Source organism: Apostichopus japonicus, chromosome 16, assembly GCF_037975245.1.
Source record: "Apostichopus japonicus isolate 1M-3 chromosome 16, ASM3797524v1, whole genome shotgun sequence".
In the NCBI taxonomy this organism is placed as follows: domain Eukaryota; kingdom Metazoa; phylum Echinodermata; class Holothuroidea; order Aspidochirotida; family Stichopodidae; genus Apostichopus; species Apostichopus japonicus.
The window spans coordinates 37,458,261-37,481,110 of NC_092576.1; the positions used below are offsets into that span (position 1 = coordinate 37,458,261).

Consider the following 22,850-nt stretch of genomic DNA (forward strand, 5'->3'; position numbering starts at 1 on the left):
CAGGTTATTGGCTGCCTTCTGATTATGTGCAGAGGGATTTTATAGAAGTAATGTAAAAAAAGGCGGCATATTTCCGCAAGTGCTTCACTTCGTCACAATTTCATCACCCCTACGAATTGCGTAATTGACGGAGTCATATCATTGTTATTTTATTTAATCAGAGAAGAGAACCGACAGAGAAGAAATTACAACGAATCACCAAATCAAATTTTATCTTGTCAACTTGTTTTTCTGTGAACTCTATGTTTTCCTCTATCTTTCGTTCGAGACGTCTCCTGAAGAAGCATAAATACGGCATCAAGATAACCCCAGTACCTTTCTATCGCGAGTCCCGATATAGTATTACATGTCGGAGGAGCCGGGCTCGTTACAATATTACATTAGGGAAACAGCCCCTTAGATCCAAGCATCAGGTTGATCATCAAATCCCGCGCCTGCTCATTATCTTAGTTTGTGATTAATAAGACATGGTAAGTTAAGCTGCTCACCTTTCCTATCCAATTGAATTATGTAATGCTACTGGTAAGCAGAAGTAGGAGTGAATCTAGTCTGGTGAGGAGCACCTCTCATATGTCCCTGTCATGTTACTGCAACCTACCTCACAGCCCCTTTCTCCCTTCAAAAAACTTGGCATTGAATAAATGTTACTATAAATGCTGCGTTATGTAAACATTTTTATAACGAATGTAACTAGGGGAAGTCACACAATCTAAAAACAGCAAGACAGTAATATTACTTACTGAATTGACCAGCCGTTGTTCTACGTTTTATACATTAAAACCTAATCTTTAGAATTTTCAACTGGAGTAAATTATTGTGAAAACGATTGTGTTTGCCATTTTTCAACAAACATAATCTTACAGTATATGATACCTATAAGGGCACTATGACTTAGGCATGCTTATCGCTTAGTTTCATTGTACAGCTTATATGCCTAGAACGTGTCTAACTCGCCTTAATGTGTTTACCTAGTTACATATTACTGCAATCAATATCAAAATGTAAATATTAACCTTGATTTGTAGATACTTACAGAGACTAACAGGGCTGTAAAGGCCTCTACAATAGCTAATCCCACCATTATCGCTTGGCTTGATCACACTTAAGCAACACATGTAATTTTAAGTAGTAACGTGCGCAAAAAGAAAAGGAGTGGTAGAGGATAACTCCCACCTTCAACGAGAGAGTGGTGAGGAGGATTTGTTCAGTGGGGACTGTTTACACAACACCCTTTAGTCTATTCCCCCATGGTGTTACTCCCCAATACCGCCCTTTTCAACCGCATGCACACAATAATCAGTAGTGTTTATGACCACAACCATATATTACGTCAATAAACAATACGTTATACCAAAGGTCTTGGACAATGCTTTGTTGGAAACATTCCCAACATGCTCAACCCTGTATAACTATAATAACCTATACTTTATGGGATTCATGTAACATTTATTCTAAGCAGTACGCTTAAACTACCGCTCCCAGAAGCAATTTAACACTGTGATCTTTCCTCAGTATATAAGCAACATTTAATCAAATGTAATTTCAATTAGCTAGTTACCATATGATTTGGTTATGATACACTCCATGTTACCAATATGCATATAAATACGGTGTTGTTTCATTGTGTTAAGTACTATGTCTTCATCTCACCCACCTGGTGAACTGCTTACAACTTTTCTTCCTAGAGAATTGAATAAGGACATGAAAAACAGTTTAAGTAAGTTTATTTTATTTCACTCATTTCTGTTAACAACGATTGTGTATTTAAATATTCCAAAAACAGATTTGTAAATTTAAGGTCTCACTCAGGAGACCAGTGCACATGGTCCCCGATGACGTTTACCATTATTTGTAATGTTGTATACTCTAAAATCCCTGGTTAGAGACACTCAGACGTAGGTACATGAATTTTGTATCATATACTATGACTATCGCCATATTGCTTAGCTTCCTATAATACATATTAGTTCGGAATGTTACAGTTTCAGTTACTGTGCTTTCTCTCTTTACTTCCTAAATGTATTATTGTCCCTAAATTATCAAAATATTTTAAGTTTTACAGGTGTTGACATGCAGTTACTGTTCTGAAAGATAGTACTGATATTTTAAGGGAATTATACCCCGGGACAGTGACCGCATACGCCCATATACAACACAACTAAATAAATCGTTGCAAAATACGTAATACGCTCTCATTGACAGTTATACAAGCACCAGTAGAATTACTGTAGTTGAGTGGTGCGGAATTCTGCCTGTGACATGTTAGGTCCAGGGTTTGATTCCCATCTTCCTCTAATGAGTCCCAAAAGGAAGAAACCGTTCGTGAAGTGGTGATTGTTCTGGTGTTTTAATCTTTACTTATTTAGTACTAGAAAACGTTTGGTAAATGACTTTCAGAATCTAGGAACTCAGTTACACTCAGTTACTGTGCTAACATTATACTGAGCCTGGTTATATGATTGACCTTTAACACACTGCCAAGATAGCGTGCAATACATCATTCTTTACAAATCGAATCTCAAAGCATATTCTATGGCAACAACGTAGTAATGTCAACGCAAGAAGATACTTGAAAATAATGGGACTTTGCGCCAGCAATTCCATCAACTATCGTAAAGAGATTAAGTAAATATGAATATAATGCATGTATATACACTAGATTAAATATCTTTATTGTACTAGCCCGTGCTCATCAGTAGTTGCAGAGTATTCGACATAATCAATTGGATGCAGCTATACAGTGCAGTCTTATATTTTCAAGGAACTTTATATAAATTCGCTCCTCCGGGAAGTTATTAACATCTATTACAGACGAATTAATTCCACGCTATCAGTAAGTTTCTTGATATCAGGCTCATTTGAAAACATTAAAGTTACTACTGCGTGTAGGCCTTTACACCATATGAGTAATGTTTAGTTGGTAACATTTTTCATAGCAATTTGTCCTCATGTTACATGGACAGTGTCCTTATTCATGATTCATGACAGTTTTTACGTCATTAACATATTATTCATAGAAGCTTTCATTACAGCATAGTCTATTACAGTATGCTAAACAACGTTCTGTACAGTAGTGCTATGCAGTTTGTATTCCTCGTTCCTCAGTTGTATAAATTTCGTTAGCAATAGGGTCAATTATGTAATTAAACTTTTTAAACACCTAGAAAGTTATGTTGTGGTGTGTAATTGACTAACAAAATCAGAAAAGTCCCCGTATGATAACAACATAAGTAATATTAAAAAAAAAAACGTTTTATGGCAATTAAAAATGCACGCATGTGCAGTGCAATAACTATTCAAAGAGAAAACGGTCATAATAAGGCAGCTCCGAGTTTTTAAGACAACCATATGCACAATACAGGTCAAAGGTTAAAGGGGCGTATGCTGCTCAGCTTGGTAGCTGGGTAACACGATTCTGACTGTACCTACATTTGTATACATTCCAATTCATCCTTCCGTCTGCTTGTTTTGAGTTTTCGTTCCTTACAACGACGCACGTGCATCATCTTGCCACATTTGATGTTCTTCTTTATTTGTCGGCGCTTTCCTTCAAACTTGGTGACACTGTTTGCGTGATCTACTCCACTGCCTATATGAACATTTCAACGTTATTAAATACAAAAATAGATGACGACAAATTATCTGGCATTATTCGAAACAGAATAATGCCATAAATATTTATTTTTTTCATAAATATTTGTCTGACTCATTGATGGAACTTACAAGGGGATTAGAAGGAAGAATTTATATTAAATAACCTCTCTGAAATGGTAGCTTTTGACATAGACGATTATCTCACAAAGCAGGTAGCCTTTTGTCGACCATGGTAAAAGATATTGTCTGACCAAATCAGAAAATACAAACCAAAGAGCTATAATGATATACGGTTGATTGAAATGATCAATGTATTACACGAATGGCAAAAACGAATCACAAGCAATGTTACTGAATTTTTTTTATCACAGAATATCACTCACAGTAATTTATCCTTGGATGAAGAGTACAATATACATGATAAACAATGACCTTTCATTTGACTAACGGTCACGGTTGCATGTGTACAACAGCGGTACCAATGATAATTATATAATATGTTTTAATAGTATCCCTTTTATCATGAAGCGTTTACATCAAAGGATAATGTTAGACAATAGAACGTGTTACTCCCATATCTTGGTTAGTAATTAAATTATGTCAATGTAGAATAATTACTTAATGAATAGACTATCAGTGACTGGATGTTGAAATTTTAACATGTTCTATTCATACATATGACTGACTTTTCATTTTCATTGGCGAAACGACAGTAGACAAACATGTAGTATGATTGCTGTATAGTTATTAATAGACCAGGATTTAAGAAGCGCAGTTCTAATCAATTGTTTTGTTATCATTCTAACCAGTTAAGTCATATGCAGTAAGGCTTGCCTTTAGTTATGAGGTATATTTAACCATTAAACTAGCTATTAAGGTATACAAAGCACGACAAAATGTCTTTGCCTGACATCATCGCTACCTTATTGTACTTTTTGATACTGAGGTTTGTGTTACACCTGACGAAGAATTCACCCACGAGCTGATCAGGCAAAAATAATACATGTGTCTTTGCTAATCACATGATAACATGGTCACAGTCTCAATGAAATGGGACTGAGGCTGAGAGTTGATAACTGAAGTCTATTGGTTTTCGTTCTTAAGCTCTTGGGTCATTTTTATATGAAATACATTTTAATAATAATATGTTTGATATCAATGATATAATGTTTTGTGTTTTTATAAGAGAATCAGGGAACAAATTCCTACTTGGGGTTTAACTCAGCAGCATCTGTCTATATCGTGTTTGTTATTTAGTTAATCAAACGATATACACCCAGCAAAGAATATGACCAACCAGAGGACATCAACGTTTGTAGTCTTACTGTCCTTTCGGGGGGGGGGACAGGGAGATTTAGAGGTTCGCCTATTGGACGATACTCATTTTCAAACTCTACTCTTTATGCATAATAATTTCTCAGAAGCTAATTACACATTGATCTCAAATTAGTCTTCATCTTTCGATGTAACATAGTCAAGAATATGGAAATAAACGCAACGAGAATGTTTGCAGAATGTTCAAGCGAGAAGATCACGATATATTAGAAGGACGAGACATGAGCACTTGACACTTCGCTATATCAGTAGATCTGTTAGCATTTCAAGTTGTTCACATCGCTAGGCAATTTCGTACCTGTTGAACTTTTGTGATGTTTAATTTATTTAATATAATGAGTGTTTGTTTTACCAATCTCGAGTGATATGTTTTATCTACATTGATGGTTATTTCGTTTTTTTGTTGCACTTTGTTGTTTATTTTGCTGAAACGGCACCTGTTTGTTATATACACTCGTGATGAAGGCATGTTCCTATTTATAAGTATCAACATACACATATGTGACCGTATACTCTGAGATGGTGTTAACCGTGTCCTTATATGAATATCCAGCGAGTCGCTCTTGTGTTGTAGCAATCTTTGTAAATAATTGCAGTTAAATCGCGTTAACATCAAGCAAGTCATATGTCAGAATGCATTTCTTTTATTAAATATTTCGGCATCACACTGATTAAGTTGAATATCACAGGGCAACGTTTGTATATTCCACAACTACATTTGATCTAGTGGTCTGCGTTTTTGCTTATTAACCCCTTTTCTTCTTCGTCAAGTGGTGACAGTGATGGATGCTGTGGCAATGGGAAGGGGTGTACGGCAGGATCAAACTTTGCAAAGTGGTGAAAGAAATGTATGTTCTTAATATTTCTACTGATTACGTCTGAATTTTGTTGGCGACATTCTCTCATGTTTTAGCGACTTTACAAAAGGTCAAGACCCTTGCTTCGGAAGACAGGGCTCTAAAGCATAAATCGGTTTGTTGATGTATACGGTACTTAATATATGTGCAAGGAGTAGACCCTATTCTAGGTTTCAGGATTTAGTTAACGTGTGCTTTTCTCCCTTCTAATATGGTTGTCATGCTTATTTGTCATCGTTAACAGGCAGTTCACAGTGAACAAGGTGTGCGAAGGATATGGGGCGTGCAAACGCCGCTGTTATATTAACATGCTAACAAGCACATCATGCGAGCAAGAATCTTTTAATAACTCCGAGGTGACAAGAGCCACTAATGTATGGATCGGATCAGACAACAGGCAAGGAATATTTCCCGTCAGCCTACTAGATCGAACCAGTCCACTCCTGTAGGAGCTGAGCCATCAACCCAACAAACACTGACTTTGGAAGGTCCGTATCATCTCGCTCTGATGCAATCATACTTTAAAGGACAAAAATGTTAAACGAATGACGCTACTGATAGGTCATCGTATTCTAATTCAATAGCATCAATTTGTCTGGAACAGTGGCCTTAATTTCTTTATTTTTTGATTGAATTTTTCAAGTTTTGAAAATTTTATATATCCCGTAATAAATGTATACATTTTAATAATTTCATACGTGGCAAAGAGGGAGGAGGGTTATGGACTTTCAACTGCAAATTACACTTGTTGCATTGATCGCAGTTTATACTACGTACTTTACTAATTATTTCTTTGTTTGATTTTCAATTTCATTATATTCAGAAAAAAAAGAAATACTTCTCACAGAGTTGAAGTCTACGTACAAGGAACGATATGACGCAGTTCAACCGATCCCTTATATCAAAGATAGACTCTACTGTGTAGATAAAGTATTTGTTGAAGGCAGTATTGAGGGTTTCATCGAGAGACGAACCCCCTTCTCCACCGAAGGATCATGGCAACGTTTAGCGTCATATAATCATATTTTCACTGATCCGCGTTTTAAATCAGTACGTCGAATTATAGAGGGTGAACCAGGGTACGGTAAATCAACACTTACCCTTCAGTTAGCCTATGACTGGTGTAACGGTGTAAAGGAATCCCCTTTCTCTGATGCAGATGTGTTAATTATTCTTCGACTGAGACAGCTGGGTAACGTGAAGTCCATTTACAGAGCGATCAAAATGTTTCTATTACCAAACGAGCCCCGTGTGAAACAATCTGACATTAGAGCTATTCTGGAAGGCTGCCATGTAGTTAAAGTTCTTCTGGATGGCTATGACGAGTATCCTGAAAGAGATCAAACCACGGGAAGTGACGTAGATCAGATCGTCAGATTAGAGAAGTTTCGAAAATTTGAAGTAACCTTGACGACCAGGTATCTACCAAAAGAATTTGACAAGTCAGAAACCAAACGAGTCAAGTTAAAAGGTTTTGATGAAAATGCTCGTGATCAGTACATTCGCAAAGCCATCACTGGAGACACAAATGAAAAGGCTTTTGATAAAATTAAACAAGGTTTGAAAGGAAACCCAATTCTTGATGATCTCTGCCAAGTTCCTTTGTTCTTCGTTACGTTCGCTCACATGACTGGTGAAAGAAAAGACTTTCAGCAATTTAAGTCTGTTACGGAGTTTTTCATTTACATGATGAAATGTTTTCACAGTCACACCAGAAACAAGGCAGCGGAACGTAACGTTATGACCTATGAAGTGGAGTTTGAGTCTAAACATGGTGAACTTGATAAAATAGCATTTGAAGGTCTCAATAGAGAGAATCAACAGATTGTGTGGGGTAAAGAAGCGTTCTGTAAACGAGTTGGTCAAGCATTTTATGATCACTATATCCGTGTTGGTATTTTAGTAGAGGAAAAGGTCGTTAATATTTCCGATGGAGAAACTCCTGGTAATAGCATTAATATCAAGATTGAAGTAAGTTTCTACCATAAACTATTTTGTGAGTGGTTTGCATCATTTAGAGTCGCAGATATCGCTGCTAGTGTGAAGAATTCAGCTGAATTAGAACAAACCCTGGGTAAGATGGATCCATTTGACCTACAGTATGTCTTTCGTTTCGCATGTGGACTAAGCCGTACAGCTGCTCGTAACATCATCGACTATTTGAAGAAGAAAAAGGATTGTGATAAGTTTGCAATCCTCTGCATCTTGGAACAAAATGGAGACATTGAGGAGATCAGGAAGACTGTTACAGAGCTCTGTACTGAGGCGGTTATCATCGATAAAGATGACAGCAAGTTACTACAGAGGTCTACCGTACAGCTGCTACAGATAGCATCAAGTCATGACGTAAGTATTATCGAGGATACGCATTCGTTACTATTATTTGACTGATCATTGTCTTGTTGAATTCTTGACGAACCTTCTTATATTCATCAGTTCTATGATAGCATGTAAAATCGACCTCAAACAACACTCCAATAAAGTACTTCTAATTTCCATCGCGCATACTACCGGTGCAATATAATGTAGTATAACTATTAATAAAATAATATAATGATTGTATTATAGATTCTTTAAAATTCGTCACATTTGGCCTCTTCTAGCATATTACAGTATTATTTACGGTTCATGTATTTTATATAATGCAATCTGCTTGCCGTGTCGATATAAGTAGCTAATGACTGAATTACTTGTTACACGTCCCACTAAATTCAGTGATAATCCATTCGCCTGCCCTAATTAGATATCTATACAAGGTTGTTACTTTCGTTTCCATATTTGTGTAAGTAACTCACACTTTGTTAAACTTTCTGAGAGGAAAACTATAAAAGCATACTGATATTATGCCTCATACATTTTTAGGCTCTTTATAATACAGACATATTCGACCTTCATTCGTCTGACAAAAAAAAGAGTCATTAGTCTAATTTACATAAACACTGTTTCATCATCATTCTTTGCTGCTTTTTGCCAATTTAAAAACTCCCACTTTCTTTGACATCTATCGCTATCAAGTTGGTGTTTTTATATTTAACCCAGTACATGACTCTATTCCAATTCTTCGATCATATTTGTTTTATAACTGTTCAATGTTTTTACGTACTCTATTATGTACTCGTCTATCGCAGCACTGTCTCTGAATCCTCCCATGCACTTACCTCCTCTCAGCACAGCACACGCTATATAAGTACTGCAGGATAAAACTCTGCTGCTCTCATATCTATTGCCGAAAGTCTGTTCCTTCAACAAAACATTTAAAGACTGCATAATAATAAAAATAAGTGAAAAGTTAGAGGCTGCTTTCATTCAATTATTTCTCTCTTATTCTGTTTCCTATTGGTATTGTCTCATTTGTTTGTTTCTATTAATTTTGTTATACTGTTGCCTTTACGTATTATGCTCAACCAAGTTTCTTTTCTATTTCTCAATGTAATTTCTATATTGCATTTTTTAAATTTATTTTTGACTTACTTAATGTATACGAAAGCGAGCCTCAGTAGACGAATCGTAGGTAATTTGTAGTGAGCAAGTACTATGCTTAATCTCTCGTGTTACGTAACCAGCTTGTCATTTAAAGAGAACAGTATACAATAAAATTACTACAATTCTTTCTGACATAATTATTGACGAATACAACAGTGAAAGTATATTTTCCTGGTATGATAAGTCACATATTACTCCGTTTCAACCATTTCCCTCTTCCTCCCAGGGATTCTAAAAGCATCTATGGGTAGGGGGGGGGGGTGTATGGGTGCCCAAATTTCAAGATTCAGTGGGATTTGTGGCTAACCAAACTACATAGAAACGTCCCGACAACTGTTAATTAACCAAATGATTGTTTACCTCAAATTCTACAATAAGAACAAAGCGGACAATTATTCATTGATTGTTCTATTGTCATATTTTAAAAATGTGAAGCAGTGTACATAACAGAACGGCACTCTCAACGATATACAACAACAGGGCACTTTAAATTTTTAAATTCAAAAATAGAACAAAAGGTACTATTTTATTAAAACCATTATTCAATGTTAAAGATTCACAATTTTCAGGGTATTTGGTTTGTTCAATTTCTACCATGGCTAGATTGGCCTCTTTCTGTAATTATCTGAGTCTGAAAACGAACAGTGACACATACTATCTAGTTTAGAATAATAACATTTTCCGTCAACAAGGCTAATTTTGGTAGCACGCCCCACATAATATTAACTGTTTCCTCGATCCAAACAGTTGTTGATGTTTGAATTGATCGGATCGGCTACACAGTATTTGGCTTTCATATTTAGTAGATGTTTTATACTTCCTGTCAGCAGCATTCGTTGGTTACGTTTCTCAGTGATTATCTTAATGCAATATTACATTATTCATAAATATTTAGTTCTCAAAAGGTTAACTCGGGCGAGTTACGATAACCTATTCACCCGTCAGTAGACCATTCACAGCTTGTATATAACACATGTTCAATTGAAGCATAAGAACTATTACAGTAATGTACGCATGTGTTGGTAATTCAGCCATTCAGCACCTGTTTGAACGTAGCAGACATTAAGAGCAGCCTCTAACAGCAGTCAATAGTGTATACATGAACGTTACTTGCTGTTGTCCACTGATGTTTGTACACTGTGACGAGCGCTGGGTACGCTGTGGCGGAAAAAGTGGGTCCCCAGCAGCCACTTAGTGCAGCCTTAATTAGCGGACAATAACAAAACTGTTACTTTTTCTTACCTGTTTTAATGCGATAATAAGTAACGCTATGCATACTGTAAAAATAAAAAAAAATGACACCATAAGAGAGATGAGATGTTCTTCTTTCCTGTGATATAACTTTGGAATTTAATGGTGGACGATATCTGCATCCATATTCAACCTATCCTTGTGATTCTACCAAAACTTGTGGAGAAAGGCGTAAATTGCGGCAATTTTTATACCAATTTGTTTGTTTTTTTCTTCAAATGTCCAAACAATTAATTTATGAGAATATGCAACAGTCAAGGAGAGGTACAATGACAAAGTTAAGTCATTCCTCTTACACGTGGCATGAAAAAACAGTCAGTAACACTTTGATTGATTGATTGAAAATCGATGGCTACAAACTGTACGATCCTAACAGGTCAATGATACAAATGGGAAAATTAGCTCGAAACGAGCGGTAATGTGTTATGATCTAAACGTACTATTTTTTATTTCAAAATCGATTAATTTGAGTTAATGTCCCAATTTCCATGTCATATCATTTTTCCCTGAGTGAAAATATTTACACAATGTAATTACTTAAAATCTGCTCATTTTTGTCAATAGGGACCCAAGTATTGACAGTATTTGGCTGTTTTGAAAACGAAGCTTTTATTTGGAATGTATATGCAGTTAGGATATGTCAAGTCTACTAGGCCTAGGCCTATACGTTTCTCACCGCTTTAGGATATAATCCTACTACAACAATCATGCTTTCAAAATAAGTTTAACGATAGTACTGCAAATTGTGTAGACGAATTCTGAATGGTTAGGCCTAGACCTAGTAATAGTAACATGTTTGTTTATTTCTGTCAATATAGGCTAGGACTTTACCACTCGCCGTAAAACATGGCTGTAGGCTAATATAAATGGCTTGTGTTAAGGAATGTCACTGTTTTTTTGTTTTTGTTTTTTTTTATAAAAGTTATTAATTCGACACTATTCCGTAGGTATAGAGACCGAATAACATATCACTAGGCCCCGATCCAATCAGACATTCTGATAGCCGAGCTAGCCCTGTTTTTGGTAGTGATAATGTATTTGGCTGTGTGGTCATATTGCGAGTGGTAGTAGTACATGGATTACGATAATGTCGCTCACGTTTAGCAAAGATATTTGTAGTAGCAGTTATGATGCTGTAACATTGTAACATTTGCAGCTGCACAATAGGCTACTACTTTAGACACGACAAAGAATGGGTCTACAACAAACATTTTTGAGAGAATATAAAATGCATGGAATTTTTTTACAGTTATAAAAAAACAAAATATTATCATATAAACTAGCGTCTGACTAGAGTTTACGTTGTGGTAGCTTGTAAGCGGTTCATACGGGCTTGTGTCGGTTGTATTTGCTCTGCATCTGTCGGGACAAAAAAGTTGTTCTTGCGATTACTGTGCGTAGGTTGAGGCCTGATTAACCACGCTAATGCTAATGTGATGGTCGATGAGTGTACATAGTAGGGAACGAGAAACGGGGAAAATCATACAAACCCTTTTTTTGCAACTATTATGTATCTCTTATGATTTTCTCATGCAAGACTGTTACAGATGATTGTAGGCTCGTACTGTACACCCAGAAAGATATAAAGAGAATTCAAACAAACGACTATTTACATGTTATAAACCGTTAAATATCAGCAGTAAGGTGTAGCGAATGGGTTTTATTATGAGGTATAGGTATCTCCCGGCCGTTACAGTTATTGTTTGCTTGTTATGTGAAGTTTTATCTGGTAGAGTGGGGGGGGGGGGATTGATAATGATGTAATGTAATGTAATGTACAGTAGCCTAGCTGAATTACTGCTCTAGAGTAGACGCGATAAAGATTTAGCCTAACAACAAACATTGCATAGACAAATTAGGCGTGGAATGTGTTACACAATCATTATATGAAATAGCGTTTACGTCACGTTACTTTGTTATCCACAGGCGTGTGTCGGTTTACTCCGTATGTCTGGATGGCATGTTCGTTCTTACTGTATGCAGGTTGAGGCGTTATAAACAGTACATATAAGGGACTAAGAACGGTGGGGGGGGGGGGTAATAGAAACTTTCATTTTTTGCAACAAGGCTTGTCAGGTACTATTGTTACGAGGGCCCATTGTAGCCTAACGCTAGTTACTGCTAGTGAGGAACCTAATGTTACAATGTGGAGAGTAATTGAAATTGCCTACGTGATAAATCAGTATTTGAGAAATTAGGTCGGGTTACAGTGTCACAATGTTATAATGCACGATTGTTCTAGTATATTCCTCATGATGACGCGCTGGTCTCGGGTTGACGTCGGTTTACGTGAGATCGCGTGTAAGTTGTACACATCATCGTGGATTCTCTGGAACGTTCGCAGATATGCAAAGGATTTCCAAGAATAGGAAAACTGGGTCAAGTGTATCGAGAGAGATCTAGATGATTCTTGATATGGCGAATCGTATAAAAACCCGCCCAGATCGGAGAGTTTCTCAGTTTCTGAACGAATACAAGCGACGACACATATTATACCATTCTACTATATATCGTCAGTGCTCAACTGCCAGTAGTTTCTGAGGGATTGAGATATCGATACCAAGATTGATTCTACACTTTCATTCAGAAGTTTGAAGAGGACTTTGCTGTGAAAGTACAGTTTTCCAGTGTTTATTTCGGAGAAGGTGAAGAATTTCTGTCTCCGTTGAGGAAGTTCGTTACGTCAGGAGTTGGTGGCTATAAAGCTGATTTTGGACTAACTCTGGTAATATTTAGTCGGCGAGAAGTTCGACTTGTGCTTCACTCTATTGTGGCTGGAAGTCCGTCTTCTATTTTGGAGCATCGCCGGAAAGAAGGTGACTGCTGTTTCTGGGATCGCGAGAAACTTCGTCGAGGACCAGTGAATTTCGCGGTACAACGGACCGAGAATCGTCGTCATCAAGGTCGTGGCCGCTGAGGGATATCGCCGTTGGAAGAGACCAGCGTGTTTTAAAGTGTATCCTATCTTGTTAAGTTTGTGAGTAATTTTCTATATATTTGTAATTACCACTTGTTGTTGTTGGTTCGAAATCCATTGTTCAATATAGTTTACGTTCTCATTTAAAATCTCTAGACTCGTTAATTTGTCTGTGTTCTTACGGAAACGAACCCAGGCTTGTGTCTCGTTAAAAATTAGTTATCGAGACCTCTCGCATTCCAACGTAACAAAATCAACATAAACTTTTCTAACTTACCTTTACTATGTCATCATGCAAGAGTGATACAAATGAGAAGATTCAGAGAATTACAGAAAACACAGTTTTAAATGTTATAAAAAATAACGATTTGTCGCGAGGGAACGTACTAACGTACTAACTTTTACGATTTTCTAGTTTATTTCTTAGTATGTTATTATTCAAGACTGGTACTTGGTACAGATCAGTTTGTGTTTGTAGACCAAGCTTTGAGTGTAAAAATGTTAAAGCTACTGATTTAATTTCCTTGCTACAAATCATCGATACCAGTTGTAAGATATACCGAATGTGTTTTATTACGACTTACATTGCTATCACCCAGCCGGCACATGTGTTGTTATGTCTAGAAAGTATGGTAGGGCGGAATGTGTGTGTGTGTTGGGGGGGGGGGGTGCGTTGAACCGTTGAATGATTAGAGTCGAGATCTACAATCACTAGTATTTAAATATATACTCGTGGCTATTTATGCAAGTTTATGATCGAAACAAACTTGACTTTCCTTCGTACTCTGTTTTTCAATTTGTTCATTTATTTATTTATTTGTCATTTTTGATTTTTTTTTCAACAATATTTCTTCATTCCTTTTTGGAGAGGGACCGGGGCATTAGTATTGCTTTCCTTATTATTTCAATAAATAATAACCTATTAATGGCGGTGAGTACGTCCAATAAAATTTACTGTCAATGAGGTCATGCTGCTAAACTACAGTTTATTATTTTATTTGTCTTTCTTCAGATTCCAATCTCTGATCTACAGCTGAAGTGGTCCTTCAGTAAGGTTGAAAACAATACCATCATCCTACAGTCTTGTTTAGCTCTACCAAGCCTCTCATCACTGGAGAAATTATTGCTGAATGCAGGGAAAGATGAACTAATTGAGGAAGACATTGTAGGATTATTGAACTATGTACTGCAATCTAAGAAATTCAGGACACTTTGGTAAGTGACTAACAAGATAAAATGAATATTAGTAGAAAAAATCTGGGGTAATTACAAAAGATTTAATAGGTTATTCAATTATTTAACCCTGTAATCAAAGGAACCAACAAAAGGTAACAGACAGCAAATAGTATCAAAGATGCCTTCATACAAGAACAGGTTGGTTGAGCCGGGTAAATTGGAAGTTTAAGGTCATCTGAATGCAATCAATAAGATAAGCTTGTATATAAAGCTTCATTTTTTAAATATTTTGTATCGCGGCCTGGGGGGGGGGGGGTGAATTTCCAGTAAGACTGTTGCGATACGAGATTGTCCTTGTATAACAATGCTTGGATTTCCGTAAATGTTTTGTAAGCTAGGCTGATTTGAAAGTGTATTTGTAGATAGAGATACGTATGAGTCAAGTGCAAGTGCAGTAAATTCTTCGAACAGATATCCGAAATATATATTATGACAAACCACGCCTATTTTCAATGCAAATCATGGTGTAAATTATGCAATATATAAGGGAATTGAGAGAAATATTGACAAACGGTTTCTTTTTCTCTTGACATTTCATTTCCCAACAACGTTTAGAGACAATTACAAGGGATAAAAAATCCTTAAAAACAAATCAATCTAATTATTTCAACAAAATGTCAACGATATATTATGACTCAAAGAAAGTAACCATAATAATTACCAGTTGGTTGACAACGAAATTAGTCATTAGAGTCATTGCGTAAATCGTGCACACAATTTTGGTTTCAATCGTAAAACTTCTTGTGTTGTTCCTTGATGAATAGTTAAAATCAAACGCCAAAGAAACTCCAAACATCGGAGTAATGATTTTGTAGGAATTGATGACTTAAGTAAGAGTCCTGTTAAGTGTCAAATATGTAGATGAAAAACAAGTTGATTTTCACTGTTTTAAATACTTAAATTAAATAACACTGTTGTAAAACAGAGGTGCAGGTTTACCGACGGTCAAGGTGACCTTCAGCGGTGCATTTGCTTGATGTATTTACGATAACTAAGAGATGTAACAGAATATATATACTTTAGCTGTGCAGGTGTTCAACCACGTGACCTATTACAATGTGATTGACAGGTCATATATCAAGGATACAATGAACTTTGTGAAATGTAGACGACGTGAGTGTTGGTAAAGATTATAATGTAATATTATGTCGGGGCTCGCGAGAGAGATATACTGGGGTTATCTTGATACCGTATTTTATGCTTCTTCAGGAGACATCTCGAACGGAAGATAGAAGAAAACATTGAGTTCTCTGAAAAACCAGTTGACCAGATAGGATTTGAGTAGTGATTCGGTATAATTTTTTCTCTGTCGATTTTCTTACAAACAAAACCAATTTACAATGATTTGACTCCGTCAATTACGCAACTCGAAGAAGTGAAGAAGTAGTGGCGAAGTGATGAACTTGCGGGAATATGCCGCCTTTTATAGATCATTACACCGAAAATCCCATCGCGCATAATCATAAGGCAGCCAATAACCTGCTCATCCTGCATTAACTTAACGATATAAAAATCAGTGTGTTGGCACTGATCTGCCCTGATTGGTTTCCATTCCACGTGAGAAGAACCGTCTCGAGTGTTCTACAGACACATCGGATCTAATTTGGGAAAAAAAGCCCTGTAACATGATTCAATAAGATAGTTAAAACTTCTCGTGGGAAAACTGAATCCTCGACCTAGATAAATATGTAAAGGGCCTGTAAGGTGTCTCAATGGAGTTTTTCGGGAACATAAAAGAGGCAGTATTACTATTTTATAACAATAATGAAAGAGATGCGTTTTTAGGCGTGATTTAAAGGAGGTGAAGTCTGTGATGATGCGAATTTCGGAAGGAAGCCCGTTTCATAGATCAGATTCAGCGACAGAAAAATTTGCGGGGCATATTGCTTATTGATATTCGTGCTGCGTGGAAGAAGGTGCCATTCCGTGCAAGCATTAAAATGCAACCATTAAAATCTTGAACTTCATGTGTTGGTTTATTCAATAGAACTCTGTTACCTCAATTGCAAATATTTGCATTTTGTTGATACAATATCGTGAGGTTTTCTCTGTTTATTATTAGGTTACCTGGCTATTATAAGGTCAGCTGGTTGTTAATATTTAAAGAGAAACCCAATATCATTTGGTATATTCATTGTAATATCACAGGTTTCTTAACTGCAAACTACCTACATCTATAAGACCAGAGAAAGTCCCAGAGGAATTAAAAAGAAAGAATGTACAAGGTATGGATATGTGTGCACAAGGTATGGCTAACACTACAGTATGTTATAATACAAGGTATTGCTAACACTACAATATGTTACAATACAAGGTATGGCTAACACTACAGTGTGTTACAATATAAGGTATGGCTAACATTACAGTATGTTATAATACAAGGTATTGCTAACACTGCAATATGTTACAATACAAGGTATGGCTAACACTACAGTGTGTTACAATATAAGGTATGGCTAACACTACAGTATATTACAATACAAGGTATTGCTAACACTGCAATATGTTACAATACAAGGTATGGCTAACACTACAGTGTGTTACAATATAAGGTATGGCTAACACTACAGTATATTACAATACAAGGTATGGCTAACACTACAGTATGTTACAATACAACGTATGGCTAACACTATTGTATGTTACAATACAATGTATAATGGTTACAGTACAGACTGTGTAATGTAACAAACACTTGTTATACAGTGATATTTAACTACTCTGATGTACTTTGGCGATCACATATTGTTTATAAAACATTTCAAATGGATGTATTCGGATTGCAATGTTCAAACTTAATCCCTCATATTAAAGTTTGGTTCAAGGTATGGCAAAAGTACACCATGAGTAGATAAATAACAGACTGGGGTTACATCAATGGTAGTAAATATGAGATGAGTAATGTGACGTCAGTACTAGTGATAGTATAGTAATATTGTGTAAATGCAACAATTAAACATGGCTTGTGATATGATATAATTGATATCATAATCAGTGATATTCCACCATCTAAGTCTGGAAACAATAAGTAAACGAGAAATCCTTCCAAGGTTGAAAAGTTTATAATGGTCAATAAATAGTTACTGCCGTATAGCATGTACCGTGATCATTTGTTTCATTTTGATATTTGTTACTTATTGTTCTGCTTACCAATGCTGACACATACTATTTTATTTAGAATATTTGAAACAATTCCAAGTCGTTACATAAAATATAAGTTTAGCTCCTTCCTGTGAGGGAATGTCCTAGTTATGGTAGGCCAGTGTGATCCTGAATGAAAATCTTGCAGTTAGAATTGGTTATTTTTGTACTATATCTATACTAAAGAAAAAATAGGTAGCTTAGTTTTAATTCATTGAGTCTTAAATATATAGCTACGGTAAAGGTAATAAATGTACTTTGTCGATTTCTTGTTTATTCTGTTTTCCAGTTTTGTGGCCGAGTAATGCCAGTTATCTTGATTTCCAATCCGGTTGATGGAAGAAGGTTGGTTAGACTTTTGTTCTGTTTGAATTGAATTTGCCTTGATGTCTTGTGTTGCGTGTGTTTGTGTGCATGTACATGGCGGGGCGGGGGGGGGGGAGTGATGGGGTCTGTGAACGGGGGAGATAAGTAGCCTGCTGTTTATTGCTTTCTAAACGTTTATATATAACCTTTTTCTTACTAATGTCTGCTATGGAGAGTTACGTACTATTAAATACCAATTGTTTATACTTGCACTAATTTATTCATCCCATACAAGGCGACTAGTCATCATGGCTATATAAGGCATGGTAGTGTTTTGATATATCAAATTTTAGGAGTTGGGTCCTTACACAAGTTCTGTATGTACTGTACAGTGCGCCCATACCGGTTACAACCATCGTGCCTCATCACACACCACAGGAATCTTCACAGATATTATTTATAATTTTAAGGACTGATATCGTGGGACTTGATCATATACATATTTTTCATAAATTATGATTATTCTATACCTTATCATTTATCATATGTTATTTCCAAAACACGTTTTATCTTGTTTAATAGGCTGATGACGTTCAAACTATTACAGAGTTGTGCTCACAAACTGTAGTCGTCAGTGACAAAGACAGTGTGTTAGTACAGAGGTCAGCCGTAGAGCTCCTACTGAAAGCATCTAGTCATAATGTAAGTACACCGTCAATGGGTCACGTTAGTACGGAACTTGAAGAAATTCTAATATTACATAATCTCTCCCCGATCACCCTATTGTGAGGAAGAAAACATAGTTTTTCTTTGATCATCATTGAAATGTGTTTGTTTACAAAGAATACAGTCCGACCATAACCTTTCAACAAATATAAAAATAAGGACAATTATTTATTACAATCCCTGTTTCTCCCTCTAATTGTCTGTATTTAATGGAATGAGTCAATACTACAAAACACCTTCATCTCAAAAATAAACTATTCACATCCCTACAACCATTAGCTAAAACATCAAAAATACATATCACTCCACTCCAACCCTCCAGTCATTAGGTACAGTTTAAACCTATAAATGAATTTGTGGCTATGATAAGGTAAGATGAAACATTAAGCGGTCTTCCTCAATTATTAATATGGTACACTTTCTTTGTAAAATAAATAAAATAAGACTTTCAAGATATAAAATCAATACATTTACAAGACTACAGACCCACCCCCCCCCCTTTTGCCATGAAAGTGCACTCAACTTGTATTTACTAAACAGCAACCCTGCATACATTCCAATCCTGATATAAATATATTTAACTAACCAACCTACCACTCCCTCGTATTTTAACCTCGTCTTGAAATGGTAACTACTATGTCTACTACTCTCTGAGATAACGATGATGAACAGAGATTAACGATATAGTCATTTTTGAACTTCACTGAAAATAAATATATCATAAAAAGGGTTTTTGAAGCAAAGCAAAAGACAAATACAACGCTACCCTCCTCTTGAACGATAAATATGAATATCTGTATACTATGTCACACTTGTTGCTGTCATGGCTAGATATCCTCCATCTGCCTGAATGATAATTTTATCTCTTCAAAGTAAATAGTAAATATCAACAAATATTTAGGAATTGCTTTGATATGCTTAATTAACAAGTGACTATATAATCGTTTGCAAGTCAACATTTCAATATTGTTCAAGGCAACTGCAAATTCTAAAGCACTTCATTATAAATATAATTTGATAAACTAAAAAATTGTTTAAATTAAGGAGTAAATATACATATAAAAGTAACTAATAACAACTGCTTGTATCCAAGGATTAAAGAATACCTGATTTCCAAACATAATGAACGAGTATATCTTACAAATAAAGTACAACTGCTGCTACCATTATTCACCTTCACAAATTCTTGACTTGTAGGATAATGAAATTAAAAATAATGTTAACTAGTAAACAACAACAATTTATTACGTATTGTTTCAATATAATTCAGAAATAAACAATAATTATAAATTACAATTTGCTGTTGTACTTCTCCAAACGCAAGTAACATTTAAATATCGTTACTAGCCAGACTCACCACTATTGATTTGAAGTCAAAGCAGATTAACAAAATATATTTAAAAGTTAACAACAAACAACATCAATTGGTTACCCACGTTTGTAAATTCTTCCCCCAAAAATGGTATTGTTTTTTGTTCTTATTTCTCCCCAAAATTTGTTATCTCATTAAACGCAATTATGTTAACTCAGACTTCCACCTCCCATTAAAACACAAGTTGCATTTAATATGTCTGAGCGGTCTAAATGCTCCCATATACTTAAAGCACCCCTAATTATCCTCATAAAATTAATTATAATGTTATAATTTCAAGTATTTGTCCTGTAAACAAACATGATGATATTAATTCTATTTATTATTTTCCTTTCTTCAGATTCCCATATACTTTGTGACTCTAGGCTTTTCCTTTAGTAAGATTGCTGAAGATGGGAACATTATCCTCTCCTCTGGTCTCTCTCTAACAATCATAACATCAGTAGAGTATATGAACATACAGACAGAGGAAGGGAGAGAAATTAATAAACATGAAGTTAATGGAATATTAAACTATGTACAACACTCTCAAAGATTCAAGCAATTGGAGTAAGTACAATTAATAGTTTCTTATATAATATACGTCATTAATAAAATAACTAATTGATACTAATGATGTAAACATGCTAAGAATTATGGATATAGTTATATTTAATAGTTACTGAAGGTTGTTATTTATATGTTTAGATAAATGTAGAAGTAAAACAAAACGAATGAAAAAGAAATTGTATCACGAAATCAACTAACAATGAAAGAACAGTCATCAGGTGAGGTATATGATTAATAGGGAGGGTAAAATAGAGACAAAATGATACAAAAACACATATAATTGACCAATAAATTCTTCAGGAGAATGAAATGTGTTTAAATAAAGAGATATGAGACCCTAGCTTACACCTAAAAATAATATATCTCATTGAAATAATAATAATCATGATAATTCAAAGTAGGATATAATTATATCAATATATGAGGCATCATTACTGCAGAAGTTAACAAATTAAAACTTTTGACAAAAGCAACCAAAAGTAAATATGCAAAAACTCCGATCATTTAGATTAACCAAAAGTAAATAAATAAGATAAATAAGAAATGAAAAAAATCAATGTTTTATCAGGACTCTTTCACTTAATTAATATATGAATTAACTGATAATTAATGCACATTGATATTTAAGTAAAAACAAACAGTGATATAAATTAAACAGATTGCAATTTTCTTCATCCATTCATGTGGCACCCCTCTGAACTATATTAGCATAAGCTTTCCCTTATCCGCCCCCTACAGTTATGCCGGACCACTTACCCAATTTCCTTAATCTATATATGTTTATAACACTTGGGTTATCTTGTTAATAACACCATTTATCAACACCCACCCGACCCACACGACCCCACACCTACACATACTCGACAAGGTCTCCTGTCATACAATTATCGTTCCTCTCTTCTGATCAACAGCCTGTCTTCACCTCCTCCACTCCAACCATTGGCTCCCGCACCCCCACACCCTTTCCCCACCCACCACCCCATGCAACTAAAATTTCTTGATTTATTAACCCACATGACATTACAGTCTATCCCCACATAAGATAGACTAATACAACATTACTCTATATGTAAATAACACTCAAAATCACGTTTTTATTTTCCTCTTCTATTCTCATCGTTTGCAGTACAGTAGAAAGAAACACAGTAAATATGTTTGTAGATTGATATTTAAGAAGATTTTAATGTAGATCCTTTCTTACATTGCAGTATTCTGCTCACCCCCCCCCCCCCCACACACACACACATGCACCCTCCTCCACCTGACGGTGACAGTGATGATGATGATTTTGGTAATGATTTTGGTGATGATTTTGGTGATGTTTTGGTGATGTTTTGGTGATGATGGTCTTGTTATTAATTAAGATGATTATCATGATGATGATCGTTGAATCATATAATGATGATGATGATGATGATGATGATGATGATGATGATGATGATGATGATGATGATGATGCTTACGACACTGACCACGATGGTGATGATGATGCTAGTAATCATGATACATATGATGATGATCGTGGGATCTGATGATGATGGTGGTGGTTGTGTTGGTGGTGGTTATAATGATTTATGGTGGTGATGGTGGTGGTGATTTATTGGGTGATGATTTATGTTGGTGATGGTGATGTTAATAATTATGAGGATTATCATCATGATGATCTTGGAATCATATGGTCATGATGATGATAACGATGATGACATCGATGACCATGATGGTGATGATGATGTTAATGATCATGATGCATGTGATGATGATCATGAGATCAAATGGTGATACTAATGACGACGATGGTGGTACGTGATGATGGTGATGGAGATCATTGTGATAAAAATGGTGATGATAGTTATGGTGGTCACACAAATGACCAGATTAGCGACAATGATATTTATAGTTATTAGTAAATTGTCAAGTATCTGGCAAACATTCTTAAGCTGGTTATTATATGCGTAATATCAGGAGAGAGTATTTAAATATAAAGCGCACTTCGGTAATGACATAAATTGAACAAGAAGTTAAGAAATAGTGTAGGTGGTTCACATTGTGTAGTAGGGAATGGAGATTAACAATGGAATCTCTT

The 22,850-nt window shown here is 35.5% G+C and overlaps 2 protein-coding genes across 4 annotated transcripts in view; both read left to right on the forward strand.

Moving 5' to 3' along the window:
- Positions 1-22,850, forward strand: part of LOC139982299 (uncharacterized) — a 97,349-nt gene that overhangs the window by 67,988 nt on the left and 6,511 nt on the right. The window contains exon 7 of one of the 2 annotated variants that reach the window (XM_071994997.1): positions 20,559-20,767. The exons of the other annotated variant lie outside the window; for it this stretch is intronic. Within the exon in view, the coding sequence (XP_071851098.1) occupies positions 20,559-20,767 (209 nt within the window). The remainder of the gene's footprint in view (positions 1-20,558; positions 20,768-22,850) is intronic. 2 annotated transcript variants of the gene reach the window in all.
- On the forward strand, positions 89-18,159 carry LOC139982308 (uncharacterized). Of its 2 annotated transcripts, none has more exons than XM_071995013.1 (6): positions 89-470; positions 6,031-6,274; positions 6,610-8,132; positions 14,450-14,652; positions 16,822-16,898; positions 18,104-18,159. In XM_071995013.1, the coding sequence occupies exons 2-6, from the start codon at positions 6,163-6,165 to the stop codon at positions 18,148-18,150; spliced, it is 1,962 nt and encodes a 653-aa protein (XP_071851114.1). In that variant the 5' UTR covers positions 89-470; positions 6,031-6,162; the 3' UTR covers positions 18,151-18,159. The 2 variants fall into 2 exon arrangements, with proteins under 2 accessions (XP_071851114.1, XP_071851113.1); XM_071995012.1 differs by lacking the exon at positions 89-470 and adding an exon at positions 2,707-2,833.

What these genes read in the sequence shown, in the direction of transcription:
- LOC139982308 (XM_071995013.1), top strand. Translation starts at nt 6,163, where the DNA reads ATGGATCGGATCAGACAACAGGCAAGGAATATTTCCCGTCAGCCTACT. An exon ending in ACAAACACTGACTTTGGAAG is followed by an intron (nt 6,275 to 6,609) that starts GTCCGTATCATC and finishes CATTATATTCAG; the next exon opens with AAAAAAAAGAAATACTTCTC. An exon ending in AAGAAATTCAGGACACTTTG is followed by an intron (nt 14,653 to 16,821) that starts GTAAGTGACTAA and finishes GTAATATCACAG; the next exon opens with GTTTCTTAACTGCAAACTAC.